This window comes from Corvus moneduloides, chromosome Z, assembly GCF_009650955.1.
Source record: "Corvus moneduloides isolate bCorMon1 chromosome Z, bCorMon1.pri, whole genome shotgun sequence".
Lineage (NCBI taxonomy): Eukaryota > Metazoa > Chordata > Aves > Passeriformes > Corvidae > Corvus > Corvus moneduloides.
The window spans coordinates 67,913,908-67,936,361 of NC_045511.1; the positions used below are offsets into that span (position 1 = coordinate 67,913,908).

The window sequence follows — 22,454 nt, forward strand, 5'->3', positions numbered from 1 at the left end:
GTGCTTATTTATTCCCAGGGACTGAATTTCTGAAGCAGGATCTCCCTGTTTCCAGGTGTAATGTCAAGTTACTAGCAATTGTGGTTTTACAAGGCTGTTCCATGACTGTCATGACATTGTTTTTGATTGATGACTAAGGACAAGTAACAACAGAAATATTATCAAATAAATTATATTACCAGTTAGGGCCAGTAGCTGTGTGCAGCTATTTGTCTCACTAATTCTTCTTCTGAATAATAGTATTCTAGAGTGAGTTAATCATTAATCATACCTGCAAAATGCATCAAAGGAACCATTTTTACAGGGGTTGAGAATTTTTAGCTCTAAATAGCTGCATCAGCTTGATCTGTTGCTATTTCTAAATTATGATGGTAGACTGACAGGAATTCTTTGTATTGGGCAGGTTTATTATGATGAAGTTTAAATCAGTAACCTTTGAAGATTCACTCTTTAAGAACTGTGTGTTTGAAGACATTACTTCACTGAATACATACTTCAGGAACTGTACTTTTGTTAATACCACCTTCTACAACACAGGTATGAGAAAAAGCCTCAAATGCCCATTGATCAGCTGCATGTTCTCATCTTACATTTATAATTTCTGGATTTCTAATAAAACATAGAAGAAGTCCTTTGGTAAGGAATAATAATATATGAAAAGCAACCAGCTTGTTACAACAGAGAAGTGAAAGGATCTCACTACGAGAGATACTGCAGACCTAATACTGACTCGGATAATAAATGATTTATTTTATTAACATAATATATTATTTATTTTTTATCTTTAATTTCAACCATCTCTGAAGAGATTCAGTCTGGAGAGAAGAAAATACATTTACTGTTTTACTGGTAGCCTTAACTACTGTATTTTTATTTAGTCCAAAAGGGACTGGTGAAATACTTTGTTCACTGTGCTTGCTGTGGCAGGGGAATCTGAGTTTAGGATTCAAACTACCTAATCTGTAATCATTCCCAATCTCCTAAGTATTTTGACAAAAATACAAATCCATATTTTCCTCTGTTTAAACAGAAGACTTCTTTTTTCCCAGTTTAATAAAACATAACTGAAAGTAGAACATGGCCAACTAAGCTTGTTGGAAAGATAGGCCACTTCTTCCTGCTTTCCTGTAACTTCAGCAGTCATAATAAATAATAGTCATAATAAATAATAATAAATAATAATAAATAGACCTAGGTTTCACAGCAAGCAATAATATTTATGTGGAAGGAAGGTATTCTTGGTTCAGGTTTATAAAACTGGCAAGAGGAATGGAGTAAAAACAGAAATATAAGGCTAGTCCTGTGGAATGGTATTGGCAGAAGAATTAACTACATAGAGTAACTCATCCATGGACAAGCTGAAGACCATGAGGCCTTCTCAGAAACAAAAATCAGTTTAAACTGAACTCCACAGTAGTATTTCACTTAACGGAAATCAAACCAAACTGAGCATGAGTGACAGTCTCATCAGGAAATAGAAGGCCTGATACTGAGAAGGACTGAGTCATAGAAACTCATGGACACCCAGTGCTTTTTATGCAAGACCAGGTGGTGCTGAAAGGCCTTAATGAAATACAGTTCAAGCAGGGTAAAATACAGCAATATAACTTCCTAATTCCAGCTTTAGTTGGTCCTTTCCAAGAGCTCTGCAAATTTTTCTAGTAAGATAAAAAACTATCAAAATTAAGAGCAGTAACTAGCCCCCTTTTTGCAAAGCTGTGAAAGCTCCAAGTTGTCATTAAATTGGCTTGAACTTGAAATGTTTTTAATCAAAAGTTACACATGGAGTTGGCTGTTAGCTGAAATGTTTCTTTTTCTTCTTTCCACAGATCTCGAGCAGTATAAATTTGTTGACAGTGAATTGATAAATTGCACATTTTTTCACATCAGGACAGGATGCCAGATTTCTTTTGATGATGACTACAGTGCCTACTGGATCTACTTTGTTAATTTCCTGGGAACTTTGGCAGTGTTACCAGGAAATATTGTGTCCGCTCTCCTGATGGATAGAATAGGACGGTTAACGATGCTAGGTAGGGGCTTCACTTTGATACAAAGTCAAAAGTAACATGTTCTCTTTCCAAGGAATTTGGCTCAGCGAAAGGAAAAACATTCTTTCTGCAGATATGTCATTTATGTGACATCATAAGTATGGTTTTTAAAAGCCCCCAGTTTAGAAACTGTAGGAAAAAGGGGCTCTGTAGCCACCTCTGCTATGCCACGTTATCAGTCCTTGCTCTTCCATGCAGGTATTACAAGACCATTACCTAGACATTTAGAATGATATTTTGGAGCCTGATAACCATTGGTTTATCTCTGCTCTAGCTGAAAGGAAAGCAAGGTGTGCACAGGTGACCCTCAGCTAGTGGAGCAGCTCCTGGAAAGTATCAGCTGTTCTTTGTCTGTTATCTATTTTGCAGAGGAACACAGTTGAAAGGTATCTCCTGTGGATTGTCTACAATGAGAGATCTGTTTTCAATTTACTTAAATAACTATGTGGTAGTTCATGGTCTTAATTTTCTAGGAGAATATATAAATACAATAAAATAAATACTATGTTTTTATTATAATATATGAACATATATATTACATATATAATATATAATTGCAAAAGATGATAAACAAAGAATAATGGGGGTAGTTTTCCTCAGACACCTTGCTTTGGGAATTCAAAAAGGCTTAATACTTTGTGATATGTTCTGATATTTGAGGAGTCATATTTTTTCCTATGTGCTCCTTCCTTCAGCATTTTTCTTTCTGACTGGCCTTATCAGTAGAGGAGGTCTCTTTGGTTCTTAGCTCAAATATTTGGGTCACTTATTTAGCTACACTCTGTGCATAGAAATATTAGACAAAACAAAGATTATTCTTTAAATCCAACTCTATTACATGCTTGTTTCACCTGCCTTGTACCTAGGTGGTTCCATGGTTCTTTCTGGCATCAGTTGTTTTTTCCTGTGGTTTGGGACCAGTGAATCCATGATGATAGGTATGCTGTGCCTCTACAATGGCCTCACCATCTCAGCATGGAACTCTCTAGATGTCATTACTGTGGAGCTGTATCCTACAGACAGAAGGTATGTGCAGATACACCTCCCCTAACCTCACATACTATGTACCAGCAGAAATGGCAAATAGAAATTATTATGTATGAGCCTTGCAGAGGTAGTGCTGTTTTGAGAGGACCAAATGAATAATTTGTCCTATGAAAAGACAAGGGAAACAATGAGGGATTTGGAGTGATTTAGAATATATTTTGCATCAAATATCACCTAATCAGGAAAATACCACTAATGTAGTTTCATGTGAAAACAGAAGGTCTAACTGCTACTCTAATTTAAAACACAGCTAATGAGTAGTATTTCTGAAAACAATAATGGACTATCTCTGACTTTCCCCTAGTTCAACTGTCTATGAAGGCAGTAGTTGGTCCAAACCAGCAATACAGCTGCCTTTGTCTCTTGACTGTGAAATGGTGGGAATCAAGATAAGTATCACTCTCTGAAGCACCCTGAGCTGCTAATCAGTCTGCTATGAATTTGTATGCAGGGCCACTAGGACTGTACATTAAGTGAGCAAAATTACCTCGGGCACTGCTCTTGACTCTTCAGGGATCTTGCAGGAAATCTCAGGACAATTTTCAAGTCCTGCATTGCCACTAGAGGACATGGGTTGGGTTTTTTTCAGATACAGGGCACTTTTTAATCTTGACCTTATGTTGCTTAATGGACTGAAAGAAGAACTGATGAGTCATATTCTGTTGTATGGGAAATGCAAAAATGTAAAAGCTGCACTATCTTGAATAGCCTGGGATACTTCTTCCCTCTCAACTCCCTAAAAAAATTTATGTAAAATTGCCCAGATTTCTAACAAAGGACACCATGTCCTTTCTTTTGTTGCACTACTAATTATTATGTCATTCACTGGAAGTTTGAAATGCACTAAAAAATATTTCCAGTTTGTAAATGCATGATGCCTTGCTGGCAAGTGTAATTTTTTTGGAAAGGGGTTCCACTGTTGTCGGTGAGGAGATATGGAAAAGTGTAGACTGATTTCTCTGTTTTGCCTTCATTGCCATTTTAAAATTATGTGCTTCTTCAGACAAGAAATTGTTGTCCACAGCTGTAATTATATTGAATAGCGATACCAGGCTATTTATGAATCGCAAGCACTAAGCTTTAATATTAAGTACTAGTATTTTTATTACACCTCAGGAAATTGCTCTTCTGGCAAGAATTATTGCACCATCCAAAATGCTATGATATAATTCTAATAAATATCCTGTAGAAAAGACCATCTTTTGGGTATTCCTGAATGTAGCAGCCACATATGTTTTCCTAAAATGAAATAAAGAAAAATAATTGGAAAAGTCATTGGTGTTAATGGAAAAAAAATTATTACTAGGAACGATAAAAAGAATGTAACTGATATCTATCTATATATATCTATACAGACGTTAAGGCATCTTTAGTCATTGTGCTTTAACGTTGTTTTTAGTAGTTTCTGCTAGCTTTGGGATTATGGCAATTTCTTACTCATCTTTTCTCTATGTAAACATCTTTTTTGATGTTTGAATGTTTGAAGCAGGAATAACTCTCTGGAAACAGAAACTTACTTGAAGCTGAGTTTTGGGGGTCTTTTTTACAACAAATCTGAGAAAAAACTTGTCTCTTTGTATTACAAGTACAAAAAGGCTGATAGGTGAATCTACCTGTGCCTGGAAAGACACTGGTGACATATGCTGTAGATGAGATTTTTTCCCAGAAGTTCTGACAGTGATGGAACCATGACTGCTAGTTTTTGCCAGCTTGGTCATAAGTAAACAACCAATTCTAGATTTTTTTTTTTAGACTGGAGCAAAGCTACTTCATGCTTTGTAGAACTTTTTGAAAATTAATACCTTCAGGGACTCAAATAACTTGCTTACCAGAATTTTTCTCTGATAAATTTTTTATCAGACTAGCATTGCCCACCTCTGACAGTCCTGTCTTTCCTTCTCAGACTCCTCTGATCTCCATAGCCAGGCACAGCTTGCCAGTTTGCTGGGAATTTCCAGCTTCTGCAAGTTACTGTAGGGCTGAACAGCCTTTCTCAGCATATATGGAACACAAAGCTTCCTGATCTGTTTTTGCATATGAAATCCTTTGTACTTAAGGTGATGCTCTCTTTTGCTACAAACCTGCACCCAGAGTGAATCTGGTCCTGAAACTGGCTTCCAGTCCCTCCTGTAAAGGGAATCTAAGCACAAAATCTTTGCTCACTCTGTCAGTGTTTAATACTATTTTCTTCCTCCCTATCAGTGAAACGACCACAAATGTGCAGCAAAGAGTAGCTGGAGGCTGGGCTCAAAGAAAAGTGGATGGAAGGAGGCCAGTTCATGCTACCATGCACAAGAGCCTGGACTGGGTAGCCCCTCCTTTTCCTCCTCTTGGATACCAGCCAGTTGCTGAACTGCAGGGGCTTTGCTGGTGTTGTGCAGTATAATACAAAAGGTGTTTCATAAATCGTACTCTAGGTATTTAGAGATCATACTGGCTTTTTGCCAGGTAGGAGTGTGGTGAACAGTTTGCAATGTGCAGTCTGTGTGATACATGGCACACATTTCAGTTTCTTCTTCATCAGTTATGGTTGCTTCAAAATCTTGACAGATTTGGATTCTGTATGAAGTCACGCTCACCTACATATTTACATTTCAGTTTACTGATCCCTGGAATCGAGGTAACTACATAGCTTGTCCTACTTTCTTGACGAGTACTTTCAAATTTTATGCTATTTTAGGTTAGCTTTTGCTTTCACATTCTTCATAAAACCTCAGTTTGTCTGTACAATTGCTATAATAAGAGATGTTAGAGGATGTACAGATTTCAAATGGTTCTCAGGTAGGTGATGAAGTAGTGTTAAAATGGCAAATGATGTTAGTAATGCTGGTTATAAGTGGGTTTCTGTCTTCTAGATGACACCTATGAAGTAATAAATAATATTTTGATATAATACCATTTTTTAAACTTTTCAATACACGAATTTTAAGAGACACTCATGATGTCCAGATGTAAACTAGTGGATTTCCAATAAGCAAGTAAATTAATACAACTCCAGAATGTAAAGAACTTGTATTTTCTCTTGTTTTTTCTCTTGCATTTTACCTTATCTTCTTAATGGACTCTGCTGTCCATCAGAAGAGGACATCTGTAGGCTGAAATGTGTGACAACAACAATTCCAGCCACCGAGTGTTTTAGAAGAAGGAATGGGCTGAAAGCGTAATTTCAATACAGCTATAGGTGCCTAGCACTCCAGCGACATAAACCTGAAGGCGCTAAACTGAGCACCTAGAAAATATGAAATGCATGCTTAAAGACCATTTAGTTAGCTTTATGTGACTTGCTCGCATCATATACAAATTCTGTGACAGAAGTAAGGATTTTGTCCTTTCTTCTGACAGCACGCCACTCTCTTAACCATGAAACTGTTTTCTCATGTTGCAGTCCCCAGTCATATTCACAGTGCACCTTCCAGTTTCAGCAGCAGATGCGGGAAACTAACTTTTTTTCACTACATTTATATTTCACCCTCAAGCCCTCTTTGTTCTCTGCATTGGCAGAGTGATGCAGGAAAAAAATATTGTGTGATGAAGTAATTATGGCTTGCATTGTAATGTGTGTGCCCAAGGGGCCTGCAATAACACTGCACAGTTTCTCAGCTCTGCCTGTAATATAAATACGGATGGAAGAGAGTTAAAGTTCTCTGAAGAAGGAACATTAGGACATTTTTATTACTTTAAAATGCAATTTTTACTTTCACATAAATGGTAAGTATCTTCTTGTGAACTTGGGAAGCACCAGCTTTATAAGCCAAGATTCTCATCAGGGAGATGATACAACAAATCACCAAAACCTAAATAGAAAGTGGAATAGAAATAGATCATCTCCGACATAGCAAATAAATCAGATTGCATCAGATAACCAACAATTCATCATTTTGCTATGGCTGCCAGACATCTGGGTTTGAATCTTGTCCAGGAATACTTAGAATTCAAGGTGAGGTATAAAATTAAGTCATCCTGTTTTGCCTTCTTTTAATGCCTCTGAAATAAGTTCAGAAGGGTTTGGCCATAATTAAGAAATATATCTCCTATCTTCAGTTCATGATATTTAATTTTTTCACTTCTTCTTGAACACTGAGGATCTATGCCCAGAGCAGTACATATTATTCACACAGTATCTTATGTCCAAGTGTGTATTGGTGTGGCTGTCAGAAGAGAAGCTTTCTGTTCTTTTGAGTCATAATACCGGTAATTGACTTACAGTAGATTTCCTCAGAGCTATTTTCTACTGCCATCCTGTGGATACGGTTCAACTGCATTTTGCTGAAATTTCATGTTAAAGTTTTTAAGGCATGACATGCTAAACCTATGCCTTGGGCAGTAGTCCAAGGAAGGAAGGCAAATTCCACAGTTTTACTTGCACACTAAGCACTATAACTGATCAGGCTATGATATGTATTTTTGTACTAATTTTTTAAGAGAATATAAAACATCTGGGCATTAGAAAACTGTAAATTTTTGGAACATTCAGAAACTCTGTTTTAATGCTTTACATATTATCAATTCTAACAAAAGCGTTATTCAAAGTATTTGTTGTAACTTGCTGGTTTTTGTAACTAGTTCTGGAAAGAAAGATAATAAATATTTGTGCCACACATTTAGTAGCACCCGGCTGCAGGACAATGAAGTTTTTAGATACTCTGTCAGCAGTGGAAAAGTGGATCTGAAGTATTTTATGTAGGAATATAAGCACCTGGTCTAAGAAGGAACATATGTGGCAATCAGGAAACAAGCTCTTTTAATCTAAAGGCTTGGATAATCCCTCTATTTTTAACTGTTTGGACTCTTGCCATTTTTATGTGGACCTTGGATGAAAGGAAGCTAAGTATTTTTCTTTGTCACAGCTTTCTCAGCAGCAGAAGTAAAATACATTGGGGAAAATTCCTTTACAGTAACATCCAGCTTTCTCTTCATCTTGACATTTTTATAAAAGACTTCTGTATTTTTCTCCTATCAATACTAAAATCTGTATCTGGGGGGTTTTTTTAAAGACAATCCCAAACTGATTAACCAGTATTTTCGCACTGATGTGCCTGAAGGACTTAAGTGAACTCTCTACCTGAACAAAGGATTCTTGCTACTTACTACTGGTGTCCTTTAATCTGTAATGAGGATTACTTATGAAGTCAAAATGACATTTTTATGCAAATATTTGTCCAATAACTGATCAACATAAAGAAAATTGGTATATATATAAATGGCCCCATTCCCTTGTAATTTTTCACTTATCTTGTTCATGATGCTGAGATGATACATCACATAACTTTGATCATTTGCAGAACTCTTGCACTTTCTTCAAACTGTAGCAGAGACTGTTCTAATGCTGCAAAAGACTATAGTCATACATGCGTGTGATTTGCAGCATATTTATTTCCTGGCTATTTTTATTACCCTGGATTCAGGAATTCTCCTGAATTAATCATAAAAGCATGAATTAATACAGATTTTAAAGGGTTTGAATCACAAACACTTTTAAAAAAAACAAGCACTCCGAATTTGCTACCCCTAGAGCTCAACAATGGTTTGAACACCTTGTTCTGATTTTAAATACAAACACATTCAAACACAGTATTAAAACCAAAGGGTATGAAGGCGTAAGTTTGAGCAGTGACAATGCTTTTCAGGTACAGGTCGTAACAACAATTTACTTAAGCCTGTAAAAATCCTATTGTTCATGCCAATTATGTGCTTATTTTAGGCAAAAGAACATGCCTGAAATCTGCTTAAAGATTAAAAGATTGAACTTCTTCTGGGTTGTTCATTTTTTAATCATCAGGACAGCTAAGGGCAATAAAATGAGCTTATTTTTTCTTTCTTTTATTCATTTATAATTTGATAACACTGATGGGATTAGACTAATAATAACCCCTTATAATCAGCAAAATTCTATAAGTCCATTTACAAACAGAACTGGTTTTTCAGTGCAAAGAAATTACCTTAATTTTATTCACACAGAAGAGTTATTGCATGTATTACAAAATTACTTTTAAACTCAATAAGGTAATGTTGGGTATATAACCTATAATAGATCTAAAGCACAGTGGCATCTGTAGAGACCAGAACATGAAAAGAAATGGTTCAAATTGCTCAGAAAATTATATTCAGACCACTGTCATAACTAGTTGATACAAGCAACTAACATCTGTGAAACAGCTTACCTTTATAAGGTAGGATAAACCAACACTAAATGTAAGTAAAACATCCCATATGTTTTGTGCTTTTCCAAAGATTTCCTGCCTGTATCTGTCCAAATTTGTTTTAGATGGATCTATGTATTCTTTGGGGAGTTCCAGTACCTCTGAATGTACTGAGGCTATTGACGACTATGTTTCTAATTTCTCTATGGTTTTTTTCTGTTACTGTTATTTGAAGTTAAGTTTGATTTTACATCAGCATTGGCAACTGAGAAAATCATATTTATGTGTGCAGACACTGATCACAGCCAATCACCACCATAACTTTACAAATACTCTCTGTGCATAAGTAAGGCTGACATTAGAACCATTCTGACTCTCTACCTTTCCTTCTTCCCTTGAGTTCTTCAGAATAGTTGCAATCTCGTGTTATTCTATCATGTAAACTCAGTTTTCCAGTCCAGTTGTGTTGCCTTTAACCTCTTTCTACCTGCTTGCAATACAGTCTGTTTTAACAAAGTCCTTCCTTTTCATGAACCTCCCTCCTACCTGCATGCTTTGTGCAGCCCTTCAGAAGGACCTTGACAGGTTGGAGAGATGAACAGAAGAACCATCTGAAATTCAGCAAAGGCAAATGCAGGGTCCAGCACCTGGGGAAGAACAACCAATACAAGCTGGGGCTGACCTTCTGGACTAAGATGACCCTGTTTGAACTGTGAGGTTGGACCAGGTGACTCGCTGTGGCCCCTTTGAAACTTACCCATTCTGTGATTTTGTGAACCCCACAAGATTTGTCAGTCTGGAGCTCCTTCTGTCTCAGTAGCGACCCCCCATCCTGGGTCATCTTCCTCCAGATTTTCTGGGCTTTATCTATCCCTGTAGCACAAATGTTTCCATACTAGAGATTTGCTTGTTTTGTTATAGGCTTTGGAAGTTCACCCCAGTAGGATGGCTCTTCTATGCTTCCTTCAGTGTATCTCATGCTCCTCCTTCAGACCCATTCGTCCAAAGGTCACGCTTAGAATGGGCATGTTTTAACTTGCTTGTTTCTCCTCTGAGGAAGGTATTTTCAAGGAGTTGCTGCAAATGTTTCCCTGTCAGAAATCATCACAGGCAATATGTCCCAAAATTTCCTCATCTGCTGCGCTCAGCACTGTGATCTCTGGAAGCTCTTGGGGGTATGGACTGCTGGAGGGCAGAACATGTCATTTTCAAAACTGCTACCTCCAGGATGTGCATGTATTTTGTAAAAGTACTGCAGATTCAATCAAATATAGATAAAAAAAGTAAATAAGGGCTTTGAACATGTAAGAGACATATCTAGGTCTCATCTGAGCATAGGACTTCTTCCTTTCCCTCACAGAGAATTCAGAAGAATAAGCAGAGTTCTTTTTAAGTCACTCAGATCACTAGCATTTCTCTTAATTACTGTCATTTAGACTAGGTCTTGTAATTGCAGCACAAGCAAGACATATTTTGTTCTGAAAATCAGAACAACTAACTTCTTGATTTTTTTTATTTTATCCCAGCAAACACAGTCTGAGCTCCTCATAGACCTTCTCTCTTTAATTTCTAAGAGAGTTGAGAAAGGTTACAGATTCTACCATTATATAGATATCTTTGTTAGGAAACTTTTGGTAATGCAAGTTTATTCCTGCATCTATGAATCATACGGTCATGTCAAAACACAATTCAAATTATAGCAGGTTGCATAATACATCTATGCAAAGGTTACAAAATAATTAAAATACTTCAGACTAGTAAAATCGCATCACTGCAATGCCAGACTCCACCTGAATTACCTGTGTCGTACTTTCTTTCTGTTGGCAATCTATTTCCTTTTTTCTTTTGTCCAAAGTTTCTCAGATGTCTCTTTCACCCAACATGATTTTATATACTCTATCTTCTTCACCTCTAAGAGATAAACATTCATTAATATTGGAGGTCTCATTAGACTTTTGAAAAAGTACTGGTTCAACATGTGTACCACCTGTAAGAAATCCATTTTTATTCAGTACCCTAAGATGATCATCCTTTAATTCTGATGATTTTCACAGATGACAAAGCCGTTCTCTTTCAAGAGCTACTTGCCCTGTTCACTCTCCTAATGTAGCAATATAAGGCTCACTGAATTTCCATCTGTAAATTCCATGTTCAACTCTAGAGGTGCAAACTCTAGTTCAGTCATTCATTTCACATTTTGATCCCTGAGGCAGAAGAATGAATTGACTCAATGAAATACTGTAGCAGCTGAGATTTAATTTCTCATTATAAAGAAGAGCACAGAATATAGGCACAGAATCCTTACTGGCATAAATTTTGTTTAAGATATTGGGGCTGTACTGATTTATTCCCACTGAGAATGTCTCAAAGGCTTTACTCTTTCACATGTATTTTAACTTTCTTCTGTTTTCTCTTCTAGGGCAACAGGCTTTGGCTTTTTGAATGCACTATGCAAAGCTGCAGCTGTACTTGGAAACCTAATATTCGGTTCCCTTGTTGGTATCACCAAAGCAATCCCTATTCTCCTTGCTTCTACTGTTCTAGTATGTGGAGGTCTGGTAGGACTTCGGCTTCCTGATACAAGAACCCAGGTGTTGATGTAACTGGAAAAAACATTTACTATTTATTTCCTTCTTTGTACAAATGTCAACTCTCCTGACTGATGGTGCAAAGGCTTCAGATTCTCAACACACAGTAGAGTGCTCAAATGTCAGAAATCAAACTCAAAAATTATTTTGGAGTAGCAGAGATTTAACAACCTCTGTATGAAAGTTTTAAATTTCACTTCTATTTGCTTGCGTACCTTGCTATTCAAACCCATTTCACTTCAAAGTGCAAAGCTACCTCTTTAAAATAGTTTTGGTGACACATCCAGGAAGGTAAAAACCATACTGATTATTAGATATTTAAAATGCAAGAAGTCAGATTATTTCAAAAACACATGCTAGATTTGGCCATGGCAAAATTGTGAGCTTTTGTAACACTACAGACATGCAAGTCAATTACTTATCGGTATTGGTGCAGGGAAAGTTAATGTATCAATGCATGCAGCATTTATCAGGAAACTCTACTGACTGCATCAGTACTGGGAACAGTGACCTTCTGCAGCTGTGCTTAGGTGGTAAAAACTAGTGGCAATGACTCTTTCTTGGGAAACATTTTTAGGCAGATTCAATCTTAGTAAAGATTACCAACCACACCCCATACTGGCTGAGGAGAAGGCAACAGCTACTGCAGGGAATTTAAAAGTCCATAAGGGTATGCAGCAGAGAGAATAACAAAATTAACATTTTCACTTTTTGCTGCTGATCCTCCAGAAAAATTTTTTTTTATTCTCACTTGTGGCATCTGGAATATTTTTTCCATTGAAAACAGTGAATTTGTCTCATTCCAGGAGTGAATGAATGCAAATTGTTTTGCTGTTGTAAGTCTGAATAAAGGAAAAATCAGGCCATTGAACTATATTATAACTAAGATACTTTCAGAGGTTTATTTGGAATTTACATATGTAAACACCTTAGTTTTTTTCATAGTTTCTACAGTTCTTAATATAACCATTTTCTCAGCTAATTTTTAATAGCTCCACAGATGTCTGACCACTTAATATTTTCAAATATCTCTTTGAAAGGCCATTAAGAAATAAGCCATAGCAAGGCTGCAGGGGAATGGTAATGTTTTTATTGGACCAAGTGCATAGATTAAGAGCAAATGGTAGTAAATACATTCCTTCTATGCTGTGGACAGTTCTGATTACTGTGAAGTTCCCCATCAGTTCTAATGCTATGCAAAAGGTTATGGGATCAGCATTAAAAATTTAATACAGATACAGTTATAAAATTATTTTTATAAGAAAAGAGGCAGATCCTCTGGTGACAGAAACTGGCATTGCTTTCAGTGAAGCTAAGACAACTTGTATCAGCTGATGAACTATTTGCAGTTTCAAGTGTCAAATAACAAATTTGCTATAAAATATACGGAAAAGTTTATGCAGTATTTTTCTTCTAATTATGTCTGACAGCATTTAGTAGGTAGATGAACCATTGCCAAGGAACCAAGCTTTCAGATAAGGTCATAGTTTAGTAAGCTAGGGTTTTTTTCATTAGTCCTTCTCTTGCTCTTAGACATGAACTTAGATCTGGGTAGCAATATCTGGCACTGCATTCTTTGTCAGTCATCATCTTTATCATATTAATAGAGTCAGTAAAAGTCTACATAAGATCACTCAACACATTTATAGTTCACTGTTTAATCTATTGATTCTGGAAGTGATATTTTCAGTTACTAACAAATGCCTCTGCTACACATTGTAGCACAAAAAAAAATTAGCCCAAGATACTGTTTTCTGCTATGAAATGAGAAAAGTGGCAGAATTAAAAGAGCAGGAGTATGGAAAACTAGGGGGCATTATTTTGATGTTGATAATTTAAATATGCTATAGTAAGGAAGTGTGTTTATTTTGGAATGTTAAGATCAAGATATGTGAGATGAAATATTTTATGTTTAAATCTGACGTAGACATGTCTCTTAAATTTCTAAACTATGCTAATAAATGAGAAAGAATTATTTTTTTCACAAAGTTCTAGGTTAAGAACAAAATTCTGGCCCTAGTTTTGGATCTGTGGCTTTTGTCCACTAGTCATAGCCTTAATATTATTTTAAGGCTGTTTCTTGCAATTAGTATTATATTTGAGCCCTATTTCTCTGTGCCACTCCTTAGTACCACATGTTTAACTCCTTGCATGTACTGCACAACTTTTTTTGAAATCTGAAGCCTCTGTACATATTTGGAGTCAACATCAACAACAATGGTAAAATATTGCTTTGTGTTGCTATGCACTGTCCTCTTGCAGTAGTATATTCTGTCCATCTCTGCATGTAATTCCCATAACACTCAGATACAGCACTTCATAGCATCTGACCAGCTTGAAGGAAATGGGTCACAGAAAAATAAGATTCAGCTTTTGAGGGCTATGATTCAAGTTTAACACTCTAAAATCTCATGACATGTAAAACTATGTTGATTTCAATGTTGGTTTTATTGCAAATCCTGACTATGTCATAAGTCTGTGATTAAGTCTGGATGAAATGGAATATAACAACAGGAATTAATAGAGATTTTTAAGAATGGGACTACAGGGATATTGCATGGTCCAGAATTAAAATGATCTAAGGTAGAAAAAAGAAAAAGGAATAATGGATAGGAATTGGATGAATAAGTAAATGAAAGAGATGAACAAAGAGAAAACCCAAGAACAATTCCAACATATGAAACAAAATTTTAAATCAGAATTTCCCTGGATGGTGAGCTAGTTGGCTCAACAGATTTGAGCTAGTGTGCAGGCCAGCATCAAAGTTGATGGAATAATCAATAGTTTTTGCTTGAGCGCAATAAAATTTATCTCATAAAGACAAAAAAGTGAATGCAATTTCATGCTATGAGTAACTTGGTAAGATAGGTGAAATACACAGACTGGAACAGAAATCTGTAGGGATCTGGACACAAATGTTACTCACATTGCAAGCAAAATAATTTGGTCTTCAGCAAATCTGTCTTTTCTCGCAGCCTCCAAAGCAACTACAGGTAATAAATACTGGATGGAAGGACCTGCACTTCCTTTCTATGTCTATTAACTTATATATCACACAAAGAATCGCTTAATGGCCTGGTTAGATTCCTAATACATCAGAGAGAAACAAACTTGATAGCATTTGTGTATCACCGTTATAAAACATACGTAATCAAAACTGCTTATTTGTCTGTTTTGGTCACAGAACTGACTGACTACTAACTAGAAATTCCTGTCAGTTTAAACTGAAGTAGGATATAATGTCTAGGAATTTTCTATGCAGCTGAAAAGCTCATCCCAACAGCAGCAATGTCAAAAAGTACAATGGCCCCTGAAAACACAGAAGAGTCACAGCATTTAGAATGCTGTTAACCATGACGGTCAACAATTTTGAAATCTGGAAACTATCCACAAAAGAGACCACATTTTCATTTTTGGCAAGGAAATTTTATTTGAATTAGTTTTACTCCTTACAGGTTGTCTAATAGTAGAACTTGACTTAGCAGACTCTAAAGTCTTGAAAGCATCTTATTTATCCTGTTAGCATGTTTTAACCAGATTGGTTATACCCCTGCTAGCACCCTGTTGCTTGGAAGCATGTGCTACAACCTTTGGCAACCATTGTACTGGTTGTTGAGTACAGGCTCCTAGAGAGGGAACTAGGAATAGGTGTTCACGGTGGAGTGCTGAACAGGATTGATAATGAATGACGTACTGGGAAACCTTCTCCCTCTATGCTTGATTTTAACCAGTTCCCTTACAGAGTTGTGTACTACAAAAGTTGGGTACCACTAAAAAAGTTAGCCCTCCTTCCTGATGGCTCCAGTAGTCTCCTCCTTTATCATCATGGGGATATGGGTCAAAGTTAAGGTTGCTAACTCAAGCTCTGCTTGCTTTCTCTTCCTACCATTCCATTCATTCCATCCCAAATTACTTTTCTTACTAGGGGACAAACCTAAAAGAAAGTCAAACCTCCAAAACTCTCTCACCTTGCTTCTGACTTCCCAGTAACATTCAGTAAAAAGTTTTTTTGCATATCTTTTGCAATTTGGTTATAACTTTTTAAAACAATATGGAAAGCAACTTTAGAAGTCCTTCTGTGAATCTCACCTTTTGAGACAGCCAGACTCCACACTTCCCTATATAACAAGAAGGCTGGCCTAATACAAGGAGATTAGGTCTCCTCTCAGAATGGCCCCTATTGGCCTCCTGATGAGAGTACAGATTTGAGGGAGTCTTCTTGTCTGTGCACCTAGCTCAGCTCCATTTGGAAGAAATTATATTCTGTATTCTTTTTTTTCTTTTTTCTACCACTGTGGAGCCTTATCTTTGTGTTGTGCCTCCTCTTGAGGCATAACTGTGGATACCAATTCTCAGCAAAGTAATATAGTCCTCAGTCCCTCAGATGGACAGCCTCTATGTGCTAGGTTTTAACTCTCTTCCCCATTTTGAGTTTTAAATTAATCTTCATTAGCCAGAGAAAGATGTTTACATCCAGTTGCACCTCTCTACCTAAACAAGATGGTATCACACTAATACAACCTACAAGCCATGTTTCCTGTTTAATAACCTGGAAATGCAATTGAAATTTCAATCACAATGTTAAAAAATGAATCCTTGCACTCAGGGGGTCAAAGACACAAGAAGTGAAAACAGAAATGCTCCACTTCCTCTGGTGTTTTGAAAGAAAACACATGTTCAGTAATCATATTCCAGAAGAAAACACATCTGAGAGACTGCTTTTCTGTATTTCCTGCCTCCTTGTTCATTAAACTTACTGTAAAATATTAGGTATTTTCCTGCATTAGTACTTTCAAATGCTGCTAGTTGAGCAAACACAGCATGAAAATACAGACTTTTGCTTGCTCTTTCAAGGTAAGACAAGGATCAGGTGAAGATGTGGAATTAGATGAGACATGTTAGCCAGAAAATCTGGAACTCAGTTCAAAAGCTGAATTAAATGGAAAGCATCAATTTATAATGCTACTTTCAGATCTCCCTTACCTTCATTTAACCTCACCCAGTCTACAACCAATCCATGTGCTGCTATCAGCCTCATTTGCTTTCTTCTAATAATTTCAATAAGTGTTGCAAAATATATTTGGATTCACTATCACAATCTGCATTTTTATATTTTTGTAGAGGTAAATTTCCTATTTCTTCCTGCAAAGGAAGGATCCTTCAATAGTCCCACTCTAGATGTATAAGATTGTTACATAGAGCTTCATCAACATTTAGGACCTTTTTTTAACGCAGTGACTTAGCATGTCAAAGCAGAAAAACGATCAATTGGGCATGATCGATATACTTTTCTTATTAAATATTTTGTTGAATTATCTACAAAGATGCTGGCCTGTAATATGGAGTTCTGGGCCTTTGAATACATCCTGTGCAACTCAAAATGAACAAAGCAGTAATTTTCAGCAGTCTCCTCCCACAACATACACGAGTTACATTTAATAGGACCAAAACACTTAGGGAAAAGTACAGTGCTTTCTAGGGTAAACAATCTATTCTCTTGGACAAAGGTCTAGAACACATCGCTCGCTTCGGACCAGTACACAGTCTGATAACCAAAGATTGGAGATTACTTAACAACAAAATTATTTGGGTGAGGATGACCTGACACAAAGGTATTGTTCTTTCCACCCAGGGTATTCATGAATGTACACTCTAATGCCACATAACCAAGATGATTTGTAGAGACCTTGCCCCTACTCTGGCCATCAACACATCTGAGTTGTAGCCAGACACATCAGTCCACAAGTGAGAGAGAAAGTGAGAGAGAAAAAGAGCTGGCAGGCACTTTCAGCACTCTCTGCACAGCTAGCCACCTAAGCTCATTTCGCTTGGATCCTAAGGATCTGGTTTTTTGCTTAGCTTTCTACTTTCTAATTTTGGACATCTACCACTTGCCATTCAATTTTCACCAGCAGTCGTGACCAAGCAAGCTGAAACTCCTTAATGCTAAAGGGCAGCACTCACACCTCATTGCAAGCACAGTACTCTGCAAGAGTCCAGTGTCGTGTGTTGTTCCAGTTTTATTTGTTGTCAAGAGATAAAGTTGTCAGCTAGCATTTCTCTTGTACAATTCTGCATGTATTCTTATCTATAAGACATGCCTTCTATCCTCTTAATGTCTGCCTTGTATGATCATATGTATGCCCATCCCCCACTGGTTATGTGATAAAAATAATTTGTGAATCTTACTTAGGTCTGTCTTACCCAGTTAAAAGGTGATCCTTCAAAAGAAGAAGGTTGGGAAAAATAATGAAGTGGAATCAAATTAAATGAAAACTATGAAGAGGAATAACTCAAGATGTAGGCTTCAAGTATTGTATTTTTTCAGATGTTTTCTTCAAATCCTAGCCTGAAGCTATATAATATTGTATATTGTAAAGAACTATTACACAGTTAGAAGTGAACACATATGCAGACATATGTGGGTGAGTATACACACATATGTACACACTCACCTCTCTATAACACAGGTAGATGTTAAATTTACAAAACATGTTCTCATCTCTTTCTCTGTGACAGTATTACTGTCTTCATTGTGCATTATGCTTTGAACACAAGTAACATCCTGCTCCATTCCTTGTGCAGAAACCTTCATTTATTCATGTGCAAAATTGTTGGGATGCCAAGAGTCATCTCAACTGGCCGTTAGCTTCCAGTCATTGGAAGGGGATTCCTAAAATTGTCTGAAAAATGAGCTTTGACTTAGCTGTTGCCTTTCTCCGCCTGCCCACCCCACCCTCCTGCCCCCATCACACTGTGCCAAACAGCAAAGCAGCACATCGTGCAAAGGCACTGGTGTTCTAGTGACTAGGAGACACAGCACTCTCAGATACATAAACTCCTAAAGCTATGAATTTTGTCTTATTCAACCAAAAGGCCTTCAAAATGGTCCATGGGGATATCAACATGCTAACTTCTGTGTAATGTATGAGAAAATGTCTGTGATTTTCTGTATTGTATGTTTTTTCATTGTTTCTGCATATATGGCTGCTGTTGTTCTAGTGATGTGGTTAAAGAATTATTTGCTACTGTTCTTATGAGCAATTTTTGACCAGCCTGAAACAGAGCCATTGCCAGGGTGTTTTACAATTAATGACTAACACCCATGAAGATCTTCTACAGTAATTAGTGTCATATAAAGACATGGATACTATAAATCAAGCGAATCCAGGGTGAAAATATCAGCATATACCCACAGACCAGTGACAGTGGAAAGAGCTCTTCCAAAAGCTCTGGCATCTGCTACATTTCTTCTTTGCTCTTTGCCGGATGTTCACTCTTTGCAGTATTCTTCCTCTGGTAGGGGACATGCATTCATGCTACAGAAGTAAGAAAGCAGAAGAAAGGGCGTATTCCTTCCACAGGAAGGAATGTATATTTGCTATAGGAAAGCCAGCTCTATAATAAGATTAAAACAAACAAACCGACCAACCCAAGCAGCTTGCTATTCATTTTTTTATCCCCAGGTCTTCTATGAGTCGATAAACTAAATACCACTGCATACCAAACCTGTGGGAGGAGACTAAGAAAGGGTAGCAAGGCTTACATGATAGTTCTTTTGGAAACGAGGAGATCTTTCCAGGGGGAAAACATACTCAGTGAGTGAAACCATAGCATATAGTTTCCAATTGTGATCACCAACAGGCAGTTTTAAGTAGAAAATTGTTATTCAGGTCTATAGTAGCAGTATATAATGCTACCTTTTATATGGAAATGTGTAAAAATTGGTTAAAACCAATAGCTTGGAAGAAAAAGGAGAAAATTTGAAAAGCTACTTAAAAGACACGACCTCCCATCATCTCTTTTTTACAAACCTTTTAGTGCTTTCCTGTTTCTTCCTGCTACCAATCCATCCTGATATTGTGACTGACTTCTTCAGTGCCTCACTAACGAAATGAAAGGTTTTATTGATATTTGCAACAAAAATTGAGAGCAGGCATGAAATTAGCACTGTAGGAAAGCTAGCTCATATATAAGAATTTTTAAAATGCCCCAAGCTGCTAGTGTCTGCCTGCATTTACTGTCCTCCAAGTGGTTTAGGATCTTACAAAGTGTTACATGAAAGAAGCTTTGTGTGTGTAAACTGATCCCTGTTTAAATCAGTGAAGCATTTTTTTAGGATCAGGACCCCAGCTTTGTCTTTCAAAAACATGAAGTCTGTGACTGTGTATACTGCCATGTTGGAATTGCTATTGTGAGAGAAATGTGTTCTTTCAGCCCTTTTTTTAACATGAATAATTTTAGCCTGGCTTTTCTTATGCATGTAATGTTTTGCAAACATTAAAAGGATTTTATAGCAATGCTGCAAGCCAACTGAATCAACTGGCAGCTTATTTTAATCTTTTTCTATAGGGTATTGTATTAAAAACCCCAATTAAGCCTTTTGGAAAAATGCTGTATTACGTTCAGCTGCACAACACTGTGACAACCAAATTGTATCTCATATTTGGCATCAAACATATGTAGGAATCTACTGTATAAAATTAGATGGCTGTTTAAGTGGGCAGTTTCCATTGCAGTGTAATGACATGTGCAGAAGTCAAGTATCAAGGATGAGGTACAGGAAGTAGAGCTCTTGGCCCTCACTGCAACTTATTGGTATTGTAAGGTTACTGATTTTCTTAAAAACTTATTAGGTTTTTGCTTTCACTGCAATTTATTGGCATTGTCAGGTTACTGATCTTAAAAACCTGACAGCATTTTCTAATGCTAAGCAACAGAAGGAAAACATGTATTCCTTCCTAGTTTTTTGTGGTTATTTTCTGTTCCCAGTTTTTACTTCTAAACTTTCACTCAAATTTCCAACTGCTCTGGGCCAACTGGGCATACAATTTTTCAAACAGTCTTCAGTGTACAAACATACAGGTATGTTAGTGGGCATATGTTGTCAATAAAATCATAACCATTTCTGACAATCTCCATTTCTCAATGCAAGGTAACATGTACATATTGTATATACGGGTAACAAGCTACTTTAAAGTTGAATTGCCATCTGAACATGGGAAATTGACTTCAGATCTGCTAATCTGCATCAAGATCTTGGCAATGGTCCTGACCTCTCTGTTTCTTTCTTTCTTTGTTTCCTTTACTGCTGTGTGCGCCTGGAAAGCAGGTTACAGTCATCACTATTGTATATATGCGTTTGCATGTGTGTGCCTTGATAAATTCTCTTTTTTTGGAGCTCTGAATTTTTCATTTCAAGTCCAGCTGGTACAATTGTGAACTCATTTTTCCAGTATCCTCCTCTGTGTCAAATTGCCAGCTTCCAAAATGTTTGACCAAGTGTTTTGATTAAGTTCTCTGAGGAAAGCTGTCTGTATATTTGTGAAAGGGCATGCTCTGTGTGGGATGACTGTGTACAGTATAAATCTATAAAATGTGGAAGTGTTTATAAATTTATCTGCAAAATATTTATCATCTGTGTAACAAATGCAAAGTTATTTAGTGTACATCAGATTAATAAATGGGGATGATTTTTTGCTCTGCTGTATTAAAATAAAGATATGTTCTCTGCAATGAATACATACCAGGTGTGATGATAGCCAGAATACTATTATTCTTTATTCACATGATACTACACTACCCACTATACAAAAAAACAGTGGTTTTACCTTTGTTAGTTATTTTACAAAGGTTCTCTATGCAACTCATCTTTAGTGCCTGTAATAGAAGTTGAACATGTAGTAAAAGTAAACATGGAACAAGTTAATAAAGTTAAATAGGTTTAAATGACTGTAAAAAAAAGTAGAGTAAAAGTTACTATGGTTGTAAGAGGCAAAGTTCTTTAGTTAACCATCTGGGATTCATATTTTTATGGTACTTAAAATAGACACCTGGCCTTTCAGGACATAACTGCATTGTAGGAGTACATTATCAACCAAAGGGTCTAGTCTAACTCTATGTGAAAAACATACTGCTGCAAAATATAATGATCCATAAATCTGAAAGGCCAGGGGAAATTTATACAATAAACTATGATTCCGTAAGAACTTAGTATTCACAGGAAAAAACCCACCACCAACAACAAAACCAAACAAACACATACAAACAAAAAAATTTCCCAAACCACCACACACACAACCAAAACCAGCCCAGAAACCCCAGAACCTGAAGCAGAACTGTAACAATGTTCAGTTCATTGCATTTGTGCTTTTGGGACATCCAAAAAGCATCAACAGATCAAATGTGGTAGCTTTAAAATAACAAAAATTGCAGAGTTATTTATATTCTGACATTTCCATGGATAAATTGGAAAGAGATTTCCAAATATAGGTTATTTTAAACAGATGATGGACTAAACAAAACACATGAGTCTTCAGCTGTGTCATCAACAGGGAAAAGTTAAGCTACATGTGAATTGAAACATTTTTCAGCTCATGCAAGAGTACTGCCTGCAAAACCCAGTTACAAAGGACATGTATGATTTTCAGCAACTAGGTCTTTTTGTGGTACAGTATGGAAGATAACTTTCTGTGTTTATCAAGTACAACCAATGGAAGTACCAATTCATATTTTAAGCCTCCTTAGATGTACATCTTCATCTACCTGCATTTGCAGGGTACACTGCTGTCATTCTTTAGTGGAGATTTGACTTCTAGTCTCATTTTGGGAAGAAATACTGCTCTTAC

The 22,454-nt window shown here is 36.7% G+C and overlaps 1 protein-coding gene across 1 annotated transcript in view; it reads left to right on the forward strand.

Moving 5' to 3' along the window:
- Nucleotides 1-21,367, forward strand: part of SV2C (synaptic vesicle glycoprotein 2C) — a 115,359-nt gene extending 93,992 nt beyond the window's left edge. Inside the window, exons 10-13 of the mRNA XM_032096360.1 lie at nt 404-537; nt 1,830-2,033; nt 2,918-3,077; nt 11,658-21,367. Coding sequence (XP_031952251.1) covers nt 404-537; nt 1,830-2,033; nt 2,918-3,077; nt 11,658-11,841 — 682 coding nt within the window. The 3' untranslated portion in view covers nt 11,842-21,367. The remainder of the gene's footprint in view (nt 1-403; nt 538-1,829; nt 2,034-2,917; nt 3,078-11,657) is intronic.
- The last annotated feature ends 1,087 nt before the right edge of the window (nt 21,368-22,454 follow it).